General features: G+C 44.0%; 1 protein-coding gene across 1 annotated transcript in view; it reads right to left on the reverse strand.

Annotated features, from left to right (window-relative positions):
- The window catches only part of NSUN2 (NOP2/Sun RNA methyltransferase 2), a 503790-nt gene that overhangs the window by 72832 nt on the left and 406362 nt on the right, over positions 1 to 24596 (reverse strand). Inside the window, exon 17 of the mRNA XM_085606101.1 lies at positions 19118 to 19256. Within this exon, the coding sequence (XP_085462227.1) occupies positions 19118 to 19256 (139 nt within the window). The remainder of the gene's footprint in view (positions 1 to 19117; positions 19257 to 24596) is intronic.

Genomic DNA, 24596 nt, shown 5'->3' on the forward strand with positions numbered 1-24596 from the left:
ACCACATTATGGATCAGGGAAGGGCACCGTCTGCAGTTAAGGTAATATTTTTGTCCATACGTTAATGCTGTTCAAACTTGTATTTATGTTTCATTAATTGAAAGCCTTTGTTATTAGGGTGAGCGCTCTAAGCAAATGCTGTAAGCTCCGACTGCACTACAGACAGTGGTTTCAGTATAAAAATGTGTACACATGTTTTCAAAGTTTAGCAATATGAGGCATTGTATAATGCTCCCAGAATGCTCTCTGATTTGATGCAAATATTTGCAGAAACTTGAAAGTAGGATTGAGGATTCTTTGCTTTCAAAATACAATGTTGATTAAAAAAATGAAAGCAGGAAAAAAAAGCATTTAGCTAATCTACTGTAAAATTTCAGGTACCATTTCTTTGCAACATCTTTTAGTAACATGTGTTGATGCATGCGAATATTTCCCAAAAATAGTCATAATGGAAAATCAGTGTAACCAGTTCAATAAGATTATGGGAAACAAAAATAAACAAGCATTGGCAAAGCCAGTAGGTCTGAAATTGGTGATCAGCTGTTTAGTTTTGTCAATGTGTGAATTGTTTGCCATGGTTTTTGTAAAACCTTATTGGTGTGGGAGCTGCCGGGTCCTCTCCATTATAACAAACATTGGCAAAAGCAAAAATTGTTTTTGGTCTCAAAAAGCATACACTGCCACAGTAGTTACTGGCACTGAACAAAACTACTTTGTGTGCCGATATGCTCCTTGTGAAAGAGCAGAATGCTGTCACTCACAGTGAAGCCAACCGAAACAAAGAGAGAGAGAGAGACAGAATTCTAATAAACGCAAAACGTCATGGTCAACGCCAAATCAAATTAAGGGCCCAATTATTAAAGAAAGTCTCAAAAGTGCACCCGTGGTATATGTCCTTGCATTAAATGCAGTTATACGGCTTTCGTAAAGTCCCAAGAATTTACAGAAGTAGGACAAGAAATAGCACTCCTAGAAAATATTTGTGAACTGTATTTTGGCATGAGTAAATATGCATGTGTAGATTTGCTTATGCGAAAACCTGAGTGTTTGCAAGTTCACTTTCCTTCCAACTACTTTTTTCCCAACTCTGGAAGAAGGTTTACGTCTGCCATTGTCAGGAGTACTTCCAACATTTCTCAGTTTTGGAAAGATTAGAGAAGAGTTGTTGAAAACCTTTAACACATGCAAGTTAGTACAGACTCAAAAGGGCATTCTAACCTTGGAGCTATTGCTTACCACTACCTTCAGCCCCAGTATGTAGATCTGCGGAAACGTGGCAACATATAAGGGGATTGCAAATATTCAAACACTATACAATACTATGGTATGAGCCCTGCATTATTAGAGAGGCTATATCAGAGCTCTTGAATAATGAGATTGCTGCCATAATTAGTTGCTGAACTACATAGCACCTAAGGGACAAGTGGATTTTGTTACAAGGCAAATGGATTTATGAAGAACCCTGCCCCATGGACAAGTAGATATTTTACTAAATTCCACATCCCTGCATATATACATACATATACATATATACATACACATATACATACACACATATATATATGCACATACACACACATATATATACATACATATATATTCATATATATTCGAAATTCCTCCGTTCCTCTGTCCCAGTTAGAGTCAACGAAGGATCACCGCACCACGTTCAGATTGTTTTCAAGTACATTCAATTTTATTTAACCATAGTGAAAAATACAAAAACGGTAGAGGACGGTCTATGCATTTCGGCTCCCAGCCTTCTACTGGACCATAGAGACTTGGTGCCTAGAATGTCTTTTATATAAAGTGCTCAGTGCGTTTTCCCTCATTTCTTTCTATTAGAAGAAAGACTAGGCTTCAAAACAATGTCTGAACTGGGGTGGCAGAGTGGGCTAAAGAACGGTGATGGATCAAACCCAGATCTGTTGACTGGGTGTGAGTGTTTGATTGGTTCGGATGCTCCGTCCATCACCACCCCCTTTTGTACCGCTTTGTTCGCCATAAGTTGGCAGGGTATGCTCAGACTTGAGTCCCTTGCTCACTTTGCCACTGGATTCAAGCAAGCCTGGCTGAAGACGGCTGATATGCCAGAAACCGGTCCTAGGAATCTTGTTTCCGGTCCAGGGAAGGCATGGCTTGGCAGTTCGGGCTGGACTGTTCCCATGAGGCACAGGGTCAGACTGATTTGCATATGGCCATGTCTGAACTGGGGTGGCAGAGTGGGCTAAAGAACGGTGATGGATCAAACCCAGATCTGTTGACTGGGTGTGAGTGTTTGATTGGTTCGGATGCTCCGTCCATCACCACCCCCTTTTGTAGGCTTCAAAACAATCCTGAATGAAAAAAAGACTTGGTACATGTATTTACAATCAGTTTCAGTTCTGGCTGTGGTGGGAACATATAAATTCATATAACAGTGTGCAAAGATTACAAAAGTTCTTAAAAGAGAGTTCAAGATTTCTCCAGATTTTTTAGATCTTACTGCGAAACATTTCATTTCAAGTGGTTGTCATGTTATTATTATACGAAAACATGTCATAAAAGGTGAAGTACCTTGTTGTTTATATATGCTAAAAAGCTAGAACCAAGATGTCCAATAATTAAAGTGACAAGTGCAATAATTAAAACATTGATTTGTTTGACAATGTAAAGTACATTTTTCTTGGCGAATACCGTACCTGCTCCATTCCTATTTAAATGGGCTACTCTTGGTAAAAAACAAAAATCGGAATATAAAGTGCAGAAGTAAAAAATATATGAAATATAAAAAATCATGAACCACAAGATTGAATCTTTCTAAAAATAACTTCCTCTACCCCGAGTGTCAATTTTGGCAGGAAATAAGGAAAAGTGGAAAAAAGGGGGAGAGGGGGAGGAAGGGGGAGAAGAATCATCCTCAAATCTATAATTCCTAATGCATATAATATAATGATCATATATATGAGCAGTGATTTGTAAGGTACAGTATGATATGATGATGATTTGATACTGGTTCATGAGATCATATATTGCTCTGTTGTCATAATTAGAAGGACAATGCTAAATCTGCAGTTAATCTTATTTTAAATAAACACCGTAGTGACATGATATTCCATTGAAAAATGACAACAGTTCAATTGATTCAATTATTCACAACTTGCTGCTTCTTAACTGCCTTGGTGATACCACTAGTTATTCAATCTGAACTTATAACAATAGTGTGCTGGTATTCCTGAAAAGGTCAGTGAACTGCTATTGAGAGTCCAACCAATTGGGGAGTAATTGATCAGCCCTATACATTCCTTGGCGGAGATAGCAGTCAATTGGTACAATGTTGGTACTTATTGAGTTCTTTTGATCAATTCATTCATCTTAATCAAGAATCTTTTCAACAGAAGGTGTTCGTGGATTACCTCTTAAACCCTGCACAGGATTGGAATACAGTATACTCGTCTTGTGACTATAGGGATTGACTTTTCCATGTTATAATGAACAAAGGTCCAATATGTTCGGTTTGGATTTTCTTCACCTAATAGGGTGTGCTGTACTAGCTTCTTTCTTTATGTTCAATTGCATGTTACTTGTAACCTGCTTACTGCACCTTTTGGTATTAGGTGCCTTTAGCTACCCTAGCACCCCGATATATTTACTTCTATTTCTAATCCACGCTTGTACTTGCCATTTGTTACACTGTCGTTTTTGGTGTGCGTTTTTTTCCCTTGTAGGGAACACTACTATCTACCTATAGTTTGATTATATACATACATACATACATATATATAGTAGTAGTGAATAACTTTATTCGGTTATAAATAAATAAAAACATAATAAAACATCCCATAAAAAGTACAATAAACTAAAGGAATATGCTACTTACCAGTATGCATCTGTTCTTGGCATGTAGAGCTGCAGATCTACACACTGTGCATAGATCGCCATCTGGTGTTGGGTCCAGATGTTTGCACTTGTTTTTGTCTTGGAAAGTCTTTGGAAGTCACGAGGTATGTGACTCCTCCTTTGGATCATAGTGCGCATGGGCTTCGGCTCCATCCTCAGATTGTTTTTCGCCAGCAGGGAAATGATGGAGCTTTGTAAGAAACAGGAAAGAAGCCCATGTGTGGTGTATCGAAGTAAGATAATACTGGAACAGATAAAAGGTAGCCGGGGAGGCGGGTGGGCGTGTGTAGATCTGCAGCTCTACATGCCAAGAACAGATGATGCATACTGGTAAGTAGCATATTCCGTTCGAGGCATATGAGCTGCAGATTACACACTGTGCAGAGATTGTAAAGCAGTATCCACCCCTAGCGGCTACCACCAGTATCTGTTGCAGTAGTTTGAAATAGTGTTTTGAGTACATCCTGGCCCACACTAGTCTGTTGTTTAGTTTGCACATCAACACAATAGTGCTTAGTGAATGTGTGTGGTGTAGACCATGTAGCTGCTCTGCAGATATCATCTAAAGGAATGTTTCCTAAAAATGCCATTGAAGCCCCTATCTTTCATGTAGAGTGGGCTTTAGGAGGCACAGATAATGTACGTTTTGCTTTCTGGTAACAAATCTGAATGCATTTGACAATCCACCTAGCTATCCCAGATTTTGATATGGGGTTGCCTTTGTGTGGTGGTGAGAAAGACACAAATAATTGTTTAGTTTTACGAAAGGGTTTTGTTCTCTCTATGTAGTATAGTAATGCTCTTTTGACATCTAAGGTGTGAAGAGCTCTTTCTGCAACTGTTTGTGGCTGCGAGAAGAATACAGGCAGCTCTACAGATTGATTGAGGTGGAAGGGAGAAAGTACTTTAGGGTGGAATTTAGGATTAGTCCGGAGAACAACTTTATTAAGATGCATCTGGAGAAAAGGTTCTTGAATGGTTAGTGCTTGTAGTTCACTAACTCTTCGTAGAGAAGTAATGGCTACGAGGAAAGCAGTTTTCCATGTTAAGTATGGTAGCTCACATTTATGTAGAGGTTCAAATGGGGGCCCCATTAGTCTTGTGAGAACGATGTTTAAATTCCACACAGGGGAAGGTGGTACTCTGGGGGGAATTATTCTTTTGAGTCCTTCCATAAAGGCCTTTATGGCAGGTACTCTGAAAAGTGAGAGGTGCTGTCTATTTTGTAGATATGCTGCTATGGCATCAAGATGCAATCTGCTAGAGGTATAGGTCAGGTTGCATCTTTGGAGGTGTAGTAAGTAACCTATGATGTGTTGGATAGACACATCTAGGGGATTAGTGTTGTTGTTATGGCAGTATACTATGAATCTCTTCCACTTGGCTGCACAGCATGCTCTAGTGGTAGGCCGTCTAGCTTCTTTGATGACGTTCATACAGTCAGGAGGAAGGGTAACCAAATTCTAGGATTTCAGGTGCCAGATCACTAGGTTGAGCTGAGCTGGGTCTGGGTGTTGGATCGCTCCATGGTTCTGGGTTAAGAAGCGTGGAGAGAGGTGTATTTTTTGATGCGGAACTACTGAGAGTTCTAGCAGTGTGGTGTACCATGGCTGTCTGGCCCAAGTTGGAGCAACTAGGATCAGCGTTAATGAGTGTTGCTGAAGCTTGCGCACCACTAATGGAATGAGTGGGAGAGGCGGAAAAGCGTACGCAAATCTGCATGACCAGTTCATCCATATCGCATTGCCTTTGGACAATGGGTGTGGATATCTGGTGGCGAAGCTTGGGCATTTGGCGTTTTCGTGGGTGGCGAAGAGGTCTATCTGTGGTTGCCCCCACCTTTGAAAGAATGGTTGAAGAACTTGTGGATGAAGTTCCCACTTGTGGATCTGTTGTGTTTGACGGCTCAACAGATCTGCAATGGTGTTTTGGACTCCTGGGACATGTTGGGCTAGGAGAAAAATGTTTTGAGGTATGGCCCACATCCATATGCTCTGTGCTAGCTGAGAGAGCTGCAAAGAGTGTGTGCCGCCCTGTTTTTGGATGTAGTACATGGCTGTCATGTTGTCCGTGCGGACTAAGACTGCCTTTCCTGAGACGTGTGTTTGAAAGGCTTTTAGGGCTAGGAATATGGCCAGTAACTCCAGCTGGTTGATGTGGAGTAACTTTTGTTGAGGTGTCCACCTGCCCTGCATGGTGTGATGTAGTAGGTGAGCTCCCCAGCCGTAGAGCGATGCGTCCGCAGTTGGAACTATTTGAGGAACCGGCTCTAGGAACGGTCACCCTTTGGAAAGGTTTTTGGTGGTCCATCACTGCAGAGAGCGATGGGCACGACCGTCTACCTACACCAGATCTGTTAATTGACCCTGAGCCTGGTTCCATTGGCGTGCTAAGCACTCCTGGAGAGGACGCATCTGGAATCTTGCATGAGGTACTATGAATCTGCAGGAGGCCATCACCCCTATAATTTGCATAAACACTCGGGCTGGAAGAGAGTGTTGTGGTTGAAATTTGGTGCAAAGAGCCTGTATATGCTTGCTATCCTGGTAGGACTGGGGTAGGCTAGCGCTTTGGAGGTGTCTATGGTGGCACCGAGGTATTGTTGTACGTTGGACGGATGCAGATGGGAAGTAGTTTACTGTGAAGCCCAGGTTGTGAAGTAGTTGGATAGTGGCGTGAGTGTGTTGTACACACTGGTTGTATGAGCTGGCTTTTATGAGCCAGTCGTCTAGGTATGGGAAGATGTGGATGTGTTGTCTTCTGAGGTGTGCTGCCACTACCGCTAGGCACTTGGTAAACACTCTTGATGCTGTGGTGACTCCAAATGGGAGTACTTTGAATTGGTAGTGCTGACCGTCAACTACGAATCTGAGAAACTTCCTGTGAGCGTTGTGAACAGGAATGTGGAAATAGGCGTCCTTGAGGTCTATGGTGGCAAGGAAGTCGTTCTGGGAGAACAGAGGAAGTACCTGCTGGAGTGTGACCATGTGAAAGTGGTCTGAGTGTATGTATTGGTTTAGGGGTCTGAGGTCCAGGATGGGTCTTGGAGAGCCGTCCTTTTTTGGTATGAGAAAATATAGGGAGTAAACTCCCTTGTTTTGTTGGTGGGTAAGAACTGGTTCTATTGCATTCTTTTGTAGGAGGGAGATGACCTCCTGCTTTAGAAGTGACAAATGTTCCTGTGACATTGGGCGCTGTTTGGGTGGAATGTTTGGGGGGTAGATGTTCGTTCTAGATAGTAGCCTGATTGAATTATCTGTTGCACCCATTTGTCTGAGGTGATGGTAGGCCAGACAGGAAGGAAATTGTGGAGTCTGCCCCCGAGTGGAGTGGAATAGTCTGGGGGGAGTGGAGGGAAGTCACTGGGTGGGGGTGGGGGCAAAGCGGGAGTTGTTAGTTTTGCCTCTGCCTTTGTTGTTGTTACCCCTGTAACTGCCTCTTTAGTAACCCCTAGTGAAGGTGGATTGGGTAGGGGCCTTGTAGGAAGTGGAGGCGCTGTCGGAGAAGTAGCCTCTGGTGGTGCTTCTAAAGGAGGAACGGCGAAAGGAGCGCCTGGGAGCTTGCGACTGCAAGGCTCCCATGGATTTTGCCGTGTGTGTGTCCTTTTTCATTTTTTCGAGGGCTACGTCGACATTATGGCCAAACAGGTGTTTCTTATCAAAGGGGTGGTTGAGGATAGAACTCTGAACCTCAGGTTTGAACCCTGAAATGCGTAGCCAGGCATGCCTACGCAGAAGGACGCTAGTATTTATTGCCCTGGAGGCGGTGTCAGCTGCATTGAGGGCACAACGGATGTAGGTATTAGTGATAGTTTTACCCTCCTGAATTAGTTCGTTGGCCCTATGTTTGTATTTGTCAGGGAGTGGTTGCATTATTGACTCTAGCTCATCATAATGTTCCCAGTCATATCTGGCTAGGAGCGCTTGTGTGTTAGCAATGCGCCATACGTTGTCCGCTTGGGACGCTGTCCGCTTGCCAGAGGCGTCCAGGAGTTTAGACTCCTTATCTGGCGGTGGAGCCTCGCCTGACGCCTGGGAATTGGCACGTTTCCTCGCATTGGAGACTACGAGGGATTTTAGTGGTGCGGGCCTCTAATGTAGGTTGGATCTGTTGGGGCAGCCTTATATTTTTTCTCAATTCGAGGGTTGATGACCCTGGCCCTAACCAGGTCTTTAAAGACCTCTGGTGCGTGCTTAATAAACCCCTTAAGCATGGGTAGAATTGACGTGGACCTCTGTGCAGTATCAAATGTATCTAAGAGGAAATCCTCCTCCACGGGGTCTGTGTGGAGATCAACTCCGTGGTAGTGGGCAGCCCTATGGAGTAGCTAGTTAAAGCCCATTATGTCCTCTGGAGGGGGAGGTTTTGGAAGGGTAAAGATCATCCTGCGGGACGTCTGGAATGTTGTAGTCGTCCTATGGGTCTGGGGAGCCTGTAGGAGTAGGGTCCCCTGTTGGTTGGTTGTCCGCCCGTCCCCTGTGTCGTAGATAATTTCATCATTATCCTCATCTGGAGATGGTGTGGGAGAATGATGGGGTGGGGGAGGCGAAGGAGGAGGAGGAGGAGGAGGTGGTGGTGGTGGAGGAAGAGGAGGAGGAGGAGGTGAAGGAATCCTCAAAGGGGAGGTGGCAATGTCTCTCCTTTTTGGTGGTGGAGCCTGTGCAGGCTTGTCCAGTGATCTTTTTCTGGTGCTAAGCGTTAAGTGCTCAGTCTTTGGATCCTTTACAAGGGTTTTTTGTTAAGGAGCAGGTCGAAACAGTTCCTCTGTAAGGGGCAGATCCTTCGGTGCCGAAGGTGTCGGAGCCGTGGGTTTTTTAGGTGTCGATTCGGCACTGGTTCTTGGTTTGGAACTGTGGGGTTTAGAAGTGTCTTTTGGCTTCCTCGGTTCCGAGGTGGGTTTCGGCTTCGAGGTTTGGGAGTCTAGGCTTTTGGGTTTCTTTCTGGGCTCCGAGGATGGTGTTGGTGCCGAGGAGCCAGAGACATTTTTCGGCGCCGAAAGCTTCGGTGTTGAGCTCGGCGCGGACGAGGAAAGGGGCGTTTTCTTTTTTGGTGCCGGTGTCGGTTTCGATGGGTGTTTTTCGGCACCGAGGGTAGGCTGGCTCGAGCGCGAGCTGCCTGAAAGCTTGATGGGCTTCTTAACCGGGCCCGAAAGCGAGGTGTGGGAAGCAGTCTCTCGGTGTAAACCTAGGCCCGAAGGCGAAGGTGTGACCGAAGCATTTTCTACTGGCATGGAGGGGGGTTTGGGGTCGGGGTGGACATCTGTACTCACGCCCCTCTGTGCCGGAGTGATGTCCTCGACGTCGGAGTCGTCAGCTTCGGAGGCGCTGACGAGGCTTTCTTCGGTGTGCTGTGGTTCCGGAACATCGACGTCTTCTTCGAAGATGTCGTCGGGGATCGAAATCGACAAGTGAGCCATAGTTCTCCATGCTCGTCGGTCCCGGATCGTCTTCTTCGATCGGAAGGAGGTGCAAGCTGGACAGTCCCTTGCCTCGTGTTCCGGAGAGAGGCAGAGGTTGCACACCTCATGCAGATCGGTGTGGGGAAACTTCGACCCACATCGAGGACACCTTTTCAATGGAGTCCTTTCCATCAGCTAGGACAGGAGCCCAGGTAGGCCTGAAGGCCTTCGTCGACGACCGTAATCGAAGATGTCGATTGTTGAGAATCGTGTTGAGTGTGGAGAACGCGATCGAGACAATACCGTCGAAGGGGGAAGGGTTGCACGCCGAACAGGAAAACTGGAACGGTTCCGAACTGGCGCGCGAAGAACACATCCGAGCCCGATGGCGGAAAAAAACAATCTGAGGATGGAGCCCAAGCCCACATGACTTCCAAAGACTTTCCAAGAGAAAAACAACTGCAACATCCGGACTCAACACCAGATGGCGATCTATGCACAGTGTGTAATCTGCAGCTCAGAACACTTAGTTTTGTTTATATTCAGTTCCAAGACTCTCAAATTACAAAATTTTAAAAATGTATCATTTAAAATTTGGAGGCCCATCGGAGATCTAGATAGGAGGAGGGAATCGTACACAAAAAGTAAAATAGGTATCTTTTTGTTATTCAAAATTGGAGAATAATTTCTACAATGTTCTAGGGTGTCCACAACATCATTAATGTATAGAATAGGGTGGGCGCTAGCAAACAGCCCTGCCGAACTCCTCGCTCTATGGGAACACGATCCGTCAGTTCTCCATTTGGACGACAGCGGACCTGTGCACAATTATTCACATGTAATCTACTTATTACATGCACTAAGTAATACATATATACACATATATCTCCCACATACCTACTCTAAAAATCGACATGAGTTCATGCTCAAATAACCACCATTTGATAGACCATTAGTCAAATTACTGTTCAACGTTATGCACTTGCACTTTAGAACATATCATGAGTTAACTGATCTGAGAAGGAGAATTGCAGGGGCTCCAGCAATCCATTTACCTTTTCTATTATTCATGAAATTTTTGCCAGTAACAGACTCAATGTATTTATACATCTATACGATTGGATATGGTATTATACCACTTAAAGGATTTTCCCTGATTGTTGTTATTATTTGTCTAGAAAATCAAACAAAAAACTTCTGCAATATTTTAATCCACATTTGCACTTATTTTGCACGTCTTGTGCACAATTAGGTGTATCTTGCTTGGTATTAACGGTGGAAATAAGCTTACGATAAATTTTATTATTCATGATGCTTTAATTAGAGCAATGTTATATTCCTTGTTTTAACAAACAGTAAGATTAACCTTGGTATTTTAGGCTCTTATGCAAATTATGCTTGTTTGAAATCTATTTGTAATCATGACAAAAAAGAAAAGAAAAAAACAGACTTGTAGTTCATTATAGGTCTGTCTTTTATTTCAATTGCCTTTGTATGCCTAATGCACCAATGACTACATCCGCATATCCACGTTATTTAACCCAATGTATGTTCTTGCACTGTGTCATGTGATCAAGGCCTGTGGGAAGGGCTGAAACGCGTCATGGCGACCTCTTGCACCAAATAAATCTTTGCACTTATCTGTGGTCCGTATCCGTTGTTTGCCAGAAGAAACACGCAATGCAAGCGGAGTGTTTGGACACATACATACACAAACATACACACACACATACATATACACATACAAATATATATACAAATACATATATACACATACATACATACATACACATATATACATACATACATGGCACAAAATCTCCAAGTGAAAGGAGCCCCCGTCCCTGCAGGGCAGCTTCGTAACAGGCCTGGAGCTGCCTGTAATTCAACACCAAAAGAGCAGCACTACAACAGAATACTCGAAGCCCAACTCAAAAAAACATTGTGGCATTTGTTTAAAGCAGGCAGCAGAGTCTTTCCTTACGTGTTTCAGCTTTACAAATAGCCTTGATCACAGGTGAGTAAAATCATGGCAGGCGTATTTCAATTTGATCATAGTGAGCACGTGACCAAAGGTAATCCTTCAATGCCCATAATGCACCAACTTAGTCTGTTTTATATAGTACATATAAAGTGACTCAGTGCAATTGGTTGAAAATAACAGTCACATATTTTTCAATAAATTGACGCCAGTCTTACTTTCTGCTGCAAAAATCAGTGCTTTGCAATGCTCAATATCTCCGAGTCGGCAGGAGGAGACGATTCCGCTTCTCTCCCTTTCTCATCTCCGAATGCCATGAAATCCTTAGTATATATATATTATATATATATATATATATATACATATTCATACACACATATACATACACATACATATATTTTTTTTACACTCAAAAGTTTTAAAACAGTCACTGGATGATGTCAGTGACATCACTGACCATGTCATGAGTGATGTAACATGTGAGGTCATAAGTAGTGCGTTGCGGGGCCGCGAATAATTTTTAACTCGGGTAACTTGAATGGCTAACTTTCTCTGGTTTTGTACGAGTAAAATCTAATCCTAACTATAAAGTTCCTGTAACCTTTTTTTTCAGTGAATTTCTAAGGTTTTTTAAATGCTAATTCCCAACAATACCATCCCTGTAACCTTTGTTTCTTTTGGTGAATTTTTAAGTTTTTTTTTACTAGCAGTCCTGTTTGCAGAGTGGTGGAGAAAGGGGGCTGGGCCTCTGACCATTGCTCATGGAATTACGCTGTGTAGGACTGACAGGAGGTGCCAGGAGGGCTTTGTGGCCCCCAAAGTCCCTCTGGAGGCAAGGGGACTTTATCCCCAGACTAGTAGTGCGCTGGGAGGCACATTTGATGAGTAGTGGAGAAAGGGCACATGGCACCAGACAACTTCTTAGCAATACTGCTGTGTGCGACTTACTGGAGGTAACAGGAGCGGTAGTTGACCGCACCCCCCCCCCAGGACATCCTTGGGGGCCAACCACCCCTCCTATTACCTCCAACAAGTCCCAAACAGCAGGATCACTGAGATCTGATAGCAGGCCACACCCTCTTTTTCCATCCCCTCTGCAAACGCACCTCCTGACTCACTACTAGTAGGGGAATTAAGTCCCCTTGGCGCTGAGTGTCCTTTTCCAGCAAATCCCATACACTGGGCGTGCGGAGATGTTTTCGATGGCCACGCCCTCTTTCTCCTCCACTCTGCAAACGTGCCTCCTGGGGCACCACTATTTGGGAGACCACGGCACCCACAACTGAGACCGGGCCCGAGGGATGGGGTTCCCGGGGCCGGAAACGGTCCAGGAGGGGGGGCCGCTCTGACTCATTCCCTTTAAAGTAATACCATTTTTTTTTTTATTTTTTTTTTAAAGACAGGGCCATGGGGTCTACAGGGCCGATGTTGGCCCAGGAAAGGGGGGCCATATGCCCCTCCTTACCCCCATGCAAAAGAAACAATTGATGGACAGAATGTTGGACAATGCAAACATTCACCCCCAGTCACAAGGATCTGGGTTTAATCCATCATTCTTTTGCTCACCACACCAACCCAGTTTGGACCCAGCCATATGAAAATCAGTCTTGACCCTGTTCCTTCTGGGAACAATCCAACCCGAACTGCCAAGCCAGGTCCTCCCTGGACCGGAAACAAGCATCCCGGGACCGGTTTTAGGGCATCACCCTTCTTAAGCCAGGCTAGCTTGAGCATGGGACCCACGTCTGGGCATACCCATCCCACTTAGGGCAACATATGCAAAAGAAACAATTGATGGACAGAATGCTGGACAGTGCAAACATTCACCCCCAGTCACAAGGATCTGGGTTTCATCCATAATTATTTTGCTCACCACACCACTCCAGTTTGGACCCAGCCATATGCAAATCAGTCTTGACCCTGTTCCTTGTGGGAACAGTCCAGCCCGAACTGCCAAGCCAGGTCCTCCCTGGACCGGAAACAAGCATCCTGGGACCGGTTTCAGGGCATCACCCTTCTTCAGCCAGGCTAGCTTGAATCCAGTGGTGTAGTGAGCACGGGACCCATGTCTGGGCATACCCATCCCACTTAGGGCGACATATGCAAAAGAAACAATTGATGGACGGAATGCTGGACAAGGCAAACATTCACCCCCAATCACAAGGATCAGGGTTTAATCCATCATTCTTTTGCTCACCACACCACCCCAGTTTGGACCCAGCCATAGGCAAATCAGTCTTGACCCTGTTCCTTGTGGGGACAGTCCAGCCCGAACTGCCAAGCCAGGTCCTCCCTGGACCTGAAACAAGCATCCTGGGACCGGTTTCCTTACCCCCAGCATCCCCCGCCCCAAAAAAAGACGACCAGCAGGTCGCCGAAGTCACTTTCTTCACCACTTTGCAAACGTGCCTCCTGGCGCTCTGCTTGTTGGGGTATGAAGTCCCGTTAGGTCCTGAGGGTCCATGTGGGCCAACTAGCCCTCCGATTACCTCCAGCAAGTCCCTCTCAGTGGGACTGCTGAGAGTTCTTTTGAGACCACCCCATTTATCCACCACTCTGCAAACGCACCTCCTAGAGTACTGTTGTTGGGAGGATGAAGTCCCCTTGGCTGCTGGGGGTCCTTGGGGGCCAACTACCCCTCCAGTAAGTCGCACACAGCAGGATAGCTGAGAGATTGTCTGAGTCCACAACCCCTTTCTCCACCACTGTGCAAACACGCCTCCTAGCGCAATACTGGTTGGGGGATGACTGATACTGAGGAACCTTGGAGGCCAAGAAGCCCTCCTGTTACCTCCAGTAAGTCCCTTACAACGGGACTCCTGAGAGCTGGTCAGAGGCCCAGCCCCCTTTCTCCACCACTCTACAAATGCGACTACCAGTTAAAAAACCATAAAATTCACTTAAAAAACACAAATGTAATAGGGATGGTATAGTTAGGAAATAGAATTAAAAAAACCTTAGAAATTCACAGAAAAACCAAAGGTTACAGGGATGTTACAATTGGCTCAGATTTCCCTCGCACAAGACCAGGGAAATTCAGCAGTTATAGTTACTGGAGCTACTGGAGCTAACTAAAACTTATGCCCTGCATTGCACTGCTTATGATCTCACACATTACATCACTCATGACATGGTCAGTGACTTCACTGATGACATCTCAAATGACATCACTGAAGACACCATCCACAGAACCACTTACACCCCTATACAACCACTCACATACCCATTCACAGACCCATACCAGTAATCACATACCCACTCACTCCAACACACAGGCATTCACACATCGACTCACTCACTCATATAGCCCCTCACTCAACTTTTCACTCACCCAAACAGCCATTTATACAACCAGTCACTCACCCGCACAACCAGTCACACACTCATTCATACAGCTACTCACACACCCACTTATTTACCTACAGTCACTCATATACCCATTCACTCGCCCATACAGCCTTTTAACACAGCCACTCACTCACCCATACAAGCACTTGCACACTCACACAAACACTTCCATACAAGCAGTCAAACATCCGCTCACTCACCCATACATGCATTCACAGACACACTCCACACCCATACTGCCACTTATACACCGAGTCACTCACTCATACAACCATACAGACACCCACTCCCCAATACTGCCTCTGACGCACGATCACTAACTGATACAGCCACTCACACAGCATCTCACTCACCCACACAGCTACTCACACATCCACTTATACACCCATACAGCCACATACATACCCATACACAGAAGGATACACACCCATAGACAGCCACTCACATAATATACGTTAGAAGCAGTATCACCTAGTATACTAATTTAACTTTCGTAGTAGGTTACTATAGATGTTTAACGCCCATAAACTCTTAAAAACACTTACACTCTCTTGATGTCACCAGTGATGTCATTGACCATGTCATGAGTGATGTAATATGTAAGGTGATAAGCAGTGCCTTTCAAGGGCGCAAATTATAGTAAGGTAAGGTAAGGTAAGGAGAACTGCTGAATTTTACTTGTTTTGTACAAGGGAAATCTGAGCCCAACAATAACATCTCTGTAACCTTTTTTTTCAACATAAATACGCATTTCACTTGCCTGATATATACTTACATTTTCGTGGTAAAGGCATTTCATGGTAAAGGCATTGCATGGTAATGATAATGTGTGATAATGACTGTGTGGTAAAGGTGGTTTCCCCAGACTGGGGCTACCTGTGTAAGAGAAGGGCTGTGGTGATTCTGCTGGCGGTACTTGAGGAGGCAGATCGAGTGGAGGTGGTTGAGGAGGAAGAATTTATTTAAGAAGTTTTATATAGCACAAACATGACCATTCAGGGTATTAGAACACTGTACAAAGAAGCAGAGATGGTAAACAAGAAGAGATGCACATAGTAAATCCTGTACATATAACATGCATGGCATACAAAATGAGAAAAGGAACTAGAAACATAGTAGGGCAAAAGTAACAAAATTGCATAGTAGAATGGGAGTCCAGGACACCAAATAATAGTCAATTTGAGTGGAATGTGCAGAGAGGGCTGTAAGTTGCGTCCTTGAGCAGTTTTGATTAAGGCACAGGCTCTGAGGGAGTGCCTGACATGGTATTCTCCACGAAAGCCAACATTCTCTTACAGGGTAGAGGCAACGAAATCTTCAGATCCTTGGAGGAAACCTTCCCAGCATGAGGGTGGATGAAAATACATTTGCATCTTTCATTAATTTCCTCCTGAAGTCTTTCTAGGAACAACCTTTGAGAGTCACTGGGGCCGGCAGTGGAGGGGGGCCTCACTGCCGAACGGTCTGCAGGTACCGATGGGTCCTTTGGAGTTCAAATGGTGCTTTGGATTATCTGTTCTGTAGGGTTGATGGGAATCGAGGCTCTTGGTCAAGTCCTATTTCAACTCCAATGCCATGCCTCGGTATCAACCGGAACTCGGATGCTGCAGAGGACCTGTAGGAGGCAGTGTCCTGTGTCCAGGGCTGGATGTCTGACCTAGAGTGGCAGATGTCCAACTCAGTGTGCAGCTTTTTGAGCGATACATGGTGTTCTCAGGGTTCACCCATACTCATGATCCTTGGAGTCAACTTGGTTCAAGGTCAAGTGGTGGTGGAGGTCAAAAAAACGTTGTCCTCTTCTTGTTTTTCTGGCTGTAGGGCACTGAAGTCTATTGCCTCTGGGTTGGTGTATCGGAAGGCCTTGAGATTATACATCCTCCTCTTCCTCTGCAAGTCCACTTCAGCCAAAATGTCAACGTGGCATCTGCTGACTCTCGCTGCATGCTGATGTGTGCCCAGCATCCGTCTCTGTGCTGTTGAAAGTTCTTCTTGCACTGAAAGGCTGGGCAGAAGATGCACCTTGTGTCGGTGGTCTGGCGAGAGGCAGAAATTAAAAACCCTATGGAGGTCGCACAAGAGTATTTGGAGTTGCACTAAGGGCACTTTTTGAAGGGAGTCCATTCCATCGCCCTCTATGCCTCTTCATTTACCAGAGTCAATGGAGTTGAAGTACACGGGGCTCTGAAGGGGCGAGGGCACTCGGAGAGTACGGTATCTGTGATGATCTCTGAAGCGCCGAAAAGAGAGAGAAAATGGAACAGGTGCAGAAGAAGTCTTTCTCGATGACAAGAGTGAAGATCTATCACATGGGCTCGAATTAACGAATGAGTAACCTGTCCGGGAATTCCAACAGTATACATACGAACCAGACGGTGGAAAAATCTAACCATGGAGTCGGTGACCATGTGCATTGCCAACTAAGGGAGGAGTCAGAGTACCTGTTGACTTGAAAAGACTTCTTTGAGCAAGAATAACCTGCAACGTTCAAGCCCAACACTAGACGGCAGGAGTATGCAGAGCATGTGTATCTTCAGCCACACATGCTACGAACTATTACTTACCAGGGCTAAACGCAACAATCCAGCACTTAAATGGAACCAGGGTAGATGGAGTTGGGTGGGGGGGAAGTAAAGTTAGTATATTTGTGTTCTAATGTTCGTGTAATTTTGCAGATAGTAATGCCCACCTTTATGCTGTAAAGTCAAATAAAATATATTGAACTTAATAAACTCACTTAATTTGGACCAGAAGAAATCACCCTCAGGGCTTTCTATTAAAGATACTTAACATTTTTTTAAAAAGCAGAAAACTGGTCCATCATTAGCTCTAGCTCTAGCTCACAAACAAATTCAACAATTCTGCTTTTACTTCTGACATGTTAAAATTCATTCAGCCTCCAATTATACAGGATTCATTTTTAACAAATTCTAACCCTACTAAAAGAATTCCTAACTTCATCCTAACCTGTTAATTATTAAAATGAACGTAAGGCTGCTAACAAAATCTGTGAGAAACACTGTACCCTTCATTGAGTTCATTGAGACAGACATCACTACCCCGAGCATATCCACCAAACCCATTCTCAACAATAAGTAACATGTCATCTATTAGTTGTTCACTAGAAACCTAGCTGTGCAAACAACACTTCCACTTTCTAAGAAGGTGATAAGAGCACAGATCTGATTAAAGCATAGGATTGCCAGTAATTCCCCGTGTCTATAAAATAACGACTCACTGTGTACAGCTTGTTCTGTTTCCACAGCCATTTGCTTTTAACTCACATTCCCCATCACTGTGTCATCTGCATCAATGTACTGTCAGGTCCTGTGGGGTATGGAGGCCAGGTGGGGGTTTGGATCCAACTCCACAGCTGTGCCGAGTAGATCTTTGCTACCTCCTTCAATATGAATTTCTCTGAGCATTTACTTTCTTTTTATCCTAATTCTAGTCTGTGTGTGTTCAAGGGTGTGGGTTGGGGCTTTGTAAAATATCTTAGTCACGCGGGGTGAAACAAAATTTATTAGACACTACGTGCACATATTTGCTTCTTAACTGTTTCTTAGGATCCTCTTGCCTTCTGGACTATTTCAATATAGTCAGCAAATGTGGACTTGACTATTCTGGAACTGTGTCGGGCCAATCCTTAAGTTTTCCAGGAGCATAACCAGGCACAGACTGTTGCTCTTTTATCATTCTTTCACACTGTCTGCTCTCTGTTTCAGAAGGCATGCTTGCCATATTTGTTCTATTACAAGAGTTTAGATTGTAGTGGTATCATCCTAAGTGCCAGATCCCCTCCCTTCAGATTATGTGACTCAAGAAGAGACCGTAAGTACCAGCCTGATGCTTATGGTTAATTGAATTACCATGTTTTCAATCTGGCCTTCGATTGAGGTCCTAGTCATGATTGTAACCATAAGATCTGTAGCTTTAACTTCTATGCCCATTTCAGTTGCTCAACATTTGCACATTTTTAAAACACCTGCTGCAGGATTTCTACATTTTTTTGCTGCAGCTCATCAGTCCTATGCCTTAATGTTTAGTCCTTAGCCATGTACATTTGTACTCCTTGTACGGTTTTACATACAATCTTATTTATGGAGTGCTTGGGTTTGCAGTGAAACCTCACTGGCCTCTCCAAATTTCAGCAGCACATGATGACATAGAAAAGGTTTTATAAGCCTTCCTCAACCTAGTAAGGAAAACTCAAAATCTTTTAGACCAAATTTCAATAGCCTCAGTGCCACCCAAACTGGAAATCAGTATATGGCAGGGTAATCACAGTTGCAGGTATATGTAAGCAGCTGCAGTATTTGAAGGTTTCAATAATTCTGCAATGCTCATGCTTGGTTAAACAGCTACCCCCGAATCAGCAAGCCATATTACAACTTAATGATGCTTCACTTGCTGAATAAAAAAGCAAGTAAAAATTATGGAGATTGTCACAATTTCACCTCACTTCAGCTAGGAGCTCCATTGTAACTTTTCTATATAAAAAAAGAAATACTTACGAAGATCTTTTGTCTGCATTTGTGTTGTTTTACTAAATTTACTGAAGAAAGGATTTTCTTGAGTCAGCAACACCTTAATATCTGCCATTGATACAGCAATGATCCTGGCATTAATGAAGGGATACAATGTATATATGCCCTAGTTGGAAACAACACAAATAAACATGTTTAAATACTGCATGATTGCTTTTAACAACTTTGATGACAGACTTGACAATACTACGCCATGTATTCTAACTAGGTAATACCAAAGCAGCTGCTCACTATGACCCATAAATATTTTCACAATTGTCAGATAACATACGATTGAACATCCCCAATTACGATCAGCAAATTCCTTAGGTAACAACAAAAGTTCTACCAAAACACAGTGGTATTAAGGGAAGGTAGGTTTAATGCGGAAGTTTGGTAAAACTTGGTTTCTGTGATCCGAGGGCAGTCGTGTGACTCAGCTCAAACTATGACCATCTGAGTTATTTAACCACTGATGTCTTGGGGTACAGTACTATTGGAATGCAAACTGACCTTATGTCCCTCTTTAACACTAGACTACATGGTTAACAAGAAAAAGCCGTCCAAGGATTACTCAAGTAGCTGAGGCTAAGTAACACCTCAGAATAGTAAAGTACAATACCACTTAATAAGGTTACCCTACAGTCAGTGCTTTAGTTTATTTAAAAAAAAAAAAAAGTTTGCAACACACTTCCTTCAAGTCTATGGAGATGCAGCTTAATCAAAGATTAGGTTGTGATGGCTTAATTCCAGAATTCTGTATTAATACAAAATTAACTTAAGTTACAGAAATTTCTCAAATTACATGAAATCATGTAATATTCACGATTGGGAGACTCGTTCACATAGAAAATGTCTTGCAGCCTTTTTCTGCTCCAGCTACTCTCCTACTAGTACCTTGTGTGGCTTTTTTTTTATAACATGTAGCCTTTAGTATGAAATGTCACACAAGATACCAGCAAACCGTATTTTGCATAAAACAACAATTTTCTTACCTTTTGTAATGTTATTGCTGGTGGATAATCTATCTAACAGCAGATTCCTCAACCTGTTGAATCCCCTACTGCACCTGACTGGATATGGAAACATCTCCATCAATTGCTCCTGGATGCAGATAGATAGCACGGTCTGACACCATGGTTGCCTCGCCACAAAGTTTGGGCATGGTGCGAAACTCTGAGCACAAGTCACTTAACCACATTGTGCACCCTTAGACGCGGATCATCAGTATCAGATTGAGAACTATGACAGTGTTTAAAATCTAATGTGAAGCCTTATTAACACAAATGGGTCAATTCCACAGAACAGGCAGAAGGAACTGCTGTGAAGAATCTGCAGCTAGATAGAGTATCTATTTGAAAGAGTTACTGAAGAGGAGTAATTTCTTCGGATGGATATTTTCCACCGCAGATTCCTCACCTTTAGACTAGATACCAAAGCAGTACCCAGAAAAGATGGAGGGTCTTATGTTTGGACTTCACACTACAAAATCCTGGGGGACCAAGTGGGCAAAATGACCCTCCCTACAGACCTGTGATTCAAGGCAGTAATGACTGGTGAGGGTGTGGATGGACACAGAAATGGTGCCAGACAGATGTATAGCACCGGAACACCCCTTTGCCAAGGCTGCAGGGGTGGTTTTAACTCTGGTAAAATGAGCCCATTGACCCTCAGAAAGCTCCTTTTTTGACAAGGTACAGCACATTTTTATGCAAAGAACGATCCATCTAGATAGGGTCTTTTTCAGGGCTGCATTTCTCTTCGCTCCAGAAAATCCCACAAAAAGCTGGCCAACCACCCAGTGCTCCTACATCCAATCAATATAAATGCTAAGAGCGCTCTTGGAATCTGACCGGTAAAAATCTCTCCTTTGAGCAATGAGGTGGCGGAAAGAAAACAGGAATTATGCCATTGAAGCAGTGCGTGGAAGTAACTGAAATGAGGAAGACAGTCATATGGGTCGGAAGTTTCAAAGAATCACTGGGCATATTCTTGAAAGGCACATTATTAAGAACCAAATTAAGGTCCGCTCCAGCATAACAAATCGGGCAAGAGGAAAAGCATGTCAGCCCTTCATGTGCCTTTGACGTGATGGAAAAAGATTGGTATACTTTTTGAATAACTTGGATGAACTGCAAATTATTACTGATTACGTGGATTACTTCAACACAAATGTGAACGAAGCTGTGCAACTCTTTTGACTCGCAAACCGCTTGTCATCTTTTCATGTTGTTTTCTTCTAATGCGCACTTGGGACGGAGCGCATTTAGAGTGTATGCACGCTAAGAATGATAAATATGGATTAAAAGGACTGAATTTCAAGGAAAGGTGTGCTTCAGGTCTATTGCAAACGTATATTTTCCAGCCGTCCCAACCCTGTTTAGCACCCCGCAGATACAATGTATACAGGAACATTTAAGTGAGACGATCACGTCAAAGTTTTCTATGAACAGTCACGTTTAAAAGCTGGATCAATAACATGCTAGCAGATTATGTTGGAGTTTGAATTTATTTTGATTTTTGTTGTATGTAGGTTGTTTTTTGTATAAACAAATCACGCAATGTTAGTGCGACACGGGTGGAAGTAATAGGACGGCTTCGGGAGCGGCATTGGTAGTTTGGAGGGCGGGGTAAATGTCACGTGTTAATCAAAGGTTTCAGGTGGGGAAATAGAAGTGTAGTTAAAAGCAGTAGCGCGGGGTGATTTAAAGTAAACTGGCCCTGAAGTAGGAGGGAGGCGAGAATGCTGTTAAGAGATCTGACTTGTTAAAACACAGGTAGGAGGAAGGGAGCGCCATGGTTATTGGGAAACTGGATAAAAGAGGGATTAGAGGACTTATTCTTATGTAGGTTCTTGTATGGAGGGTGGTATAGTTTTCTCTGAGCAGAGGTTGTATGTAATGGTATATTTAATCAGGGCGCAGATACGTTTAAATCAAAGGGCACGTTGTCGGTGGGTGGAATAGTTTTCTTTGAGTAGAGGTTGGGTGAAATGGTACAGATTTAATGGGGGCACAGATTTGTTTAAATTAAAGGATGTGTTATTTATTTACTTTTTGCTATACACTTTCATAGCATGCAGTTGATACGTATTTTTAAATCACCATAGATACCTCTGACGAAGGTCCAGGTTGACCGAAATGCATTGGGTGGATTTTAATGTGACGGAGGAACTAAGTTTCACTATGTGCCTACGAATAGGCCCGGATGGGCAATTCTGGAGCAGTAAAATGCACAAAACAATGGAACTATGTACCTTTGACGTGATGGAAAAGGATTGGTATACTTTTTTAATAAATTGGATGAACTGCAAATTATTACTGATTACGTGGATTACTTCAACACAAATGTGAACGAAGCTGTGCAACTCTTTTGACTTGCAAACCGCTTGTCATCTTTTCAAGCCCTTCATAAAACACATAAAAAATGGTGACAAACATGGGAGTATTGATCAGGCAAACTTACAAAGGCCAAGCGGGACAACAAACTCGGCCTTGCTGGGCTAAAGACAGAACAGAAGTACTTCAGAAATGTTAGCCTGCAGCAAGCCAATGGCCCTTGCAACAGGTCAAACTTCGCCCAATGTCCAGAATACACTGACTTCATATATGGAAGCTGAGTAGCCACGATAACATCTACCACCTACTCAGCCAGACCAGATCCCTGGGGCTGGTTCTACTCAGTCATCACCAGAGAGGTGTAGGTTATGGAGTTTCAGTAGTAAGACCCTGTTCTGTTGCTGAGAAAACAAGTCCGCAGAAAGAGGTAAATGGAGCAGATGCTCGCACTCTGCAAGTCGAGGTAATAGACCCTCCCAATCCACTCCAGGAGTAAGAAGATTAGCTCAGCCTGAATCCCATGGAAGATGGAAATCTTTTGTCAGCGTCAGTCTCAGCACATCCAGTCATGGTACATGTGAACCTGCCCGACTTGATGCGGGACTACATGACAGTCATGTTTTCCATTAGAACCTTCACAAGGCTACCTTTAATAAAATGCAGAAAGGCTTTGAGAACCAGTCATATGACACACAGCTCCAAAAGGTTAATATGGTGCCTTTGCTCTAGCAGAGTTAAGAGGCTTTTGAAGTCTACTTCGCCCACGAGGTCCATCCAACCAAGGACCAGTACAGCCACCACCGTGAGCTCTGGGTGCAGTAAGGCGAACAGCCTCCCACAAGCCAGGTTGAAATAATTAATCTGCATTTGAAGGTCCCAGGCCTACTTGTATTACATAGGATGTTGTTCATGAGGCATTAAGTGCTGAGCCGACTGAACAGTGAGGTTCCACTTCAGCACCCTCATGAGCAAAAAGGCACACGCAGGATAAAAGAGAACAGGATACCAAGAAACCTTAGCACCATCTGTAACAGAACCGAGCCCAAAAAACTAGAATAATATTGCAACTGTATTGGAGTCACTGCGGGTGGAAAGGCTTTGAACACCACCATGTCCAGACTGCCCCTTTGAAGGGAAACCTTTGTACTGGCCAAAGGTGGGATTCTGGCTCACTGATTGAAAGCCCCAAGGAAGAAGGTAAAAAGATGCTGTCCGCAGGTGGGCTGTCACTGACTATGATGAGCCTGCCTTCAACAGCCGGTTGTCAACGCATGGAAAGGCATGCATGTCCGGCCCGCGTAGATGGTCTACAACTTCCATCACCTTCATGAATATCCTAGGGGTCTATACGAGTCAAAAGGGCAGAATGACGAACTAAAAGTGTTCCTTCCTCACAACAAATTAGAGAAAATGCCTGTGGGACTTCAGTTTGGTCCCATGAAAGCACACATCCCCAAGAACACCCATCCAATCCTCCTGGTCTAGGGCAGAGAGGACGTGGACCACGGTCACCATTTTGAATCCATCCTTTCACAGGACAGTGTTCAAGAACCTAAGGTCCAAAATTCGTCTAAGCTTCCTGCCCTTCATGGGCACCAAAAATTGACAAGAATAGTACCCAAGGATCTCTTTCCTCCTAGGAGACCCTCTCTAGTGCCCCTTTGTTAAGCAGTGACTGAAGGATTGAAGCATGTTTTGCCAGAGTCGCAGCGGAAACAGGAAGAACTTGAGGACAGGGGGTTGACGTGTAGGAAAGTGCCCCCTTTTCATATTGTCACCACCACTTTTTTCCTGGTATTAGATGCAACTCTGACTGAAGTGCACTGGGTTCCTGCTAACCAGGTCACCAGTGCCAGTGCTCTTTCTCTAAAACAATGTAACTGCTCAATTGTTCCCCAACTGGCAAGACTATTAGCACCTCAGTAAGTCCCTAGTAAATGGTACCTCTGTTACCTAGGGCATGGGTAATAAAGAGGGTCCCTAAGGGCTGCTGCATGTATTGTGCCACCCTTAGGGACCCACAAACTGATGCAGACTGCCACTGCAGGCTGAGTGAAATGATACAGATACATGTGAAAACATAACCTGGCACACACCCTGTGTGCCATGCCCACAGACACTACACGCAA

This window comes from Triturus cristatus, chromosome 5_1 (assembly GCF_964204655.1).
Source record: "Triturus cristatus chromosome 5_1, aTriCri1.1, whole genome shotgun sequence".
Taxonomy (NCBI): domain Eukaryota; kingdom Metazoa; phylum Chordata; class Amphibia; order Caudata; family Salamandridae; genus Triturus; species Triturus cristatus.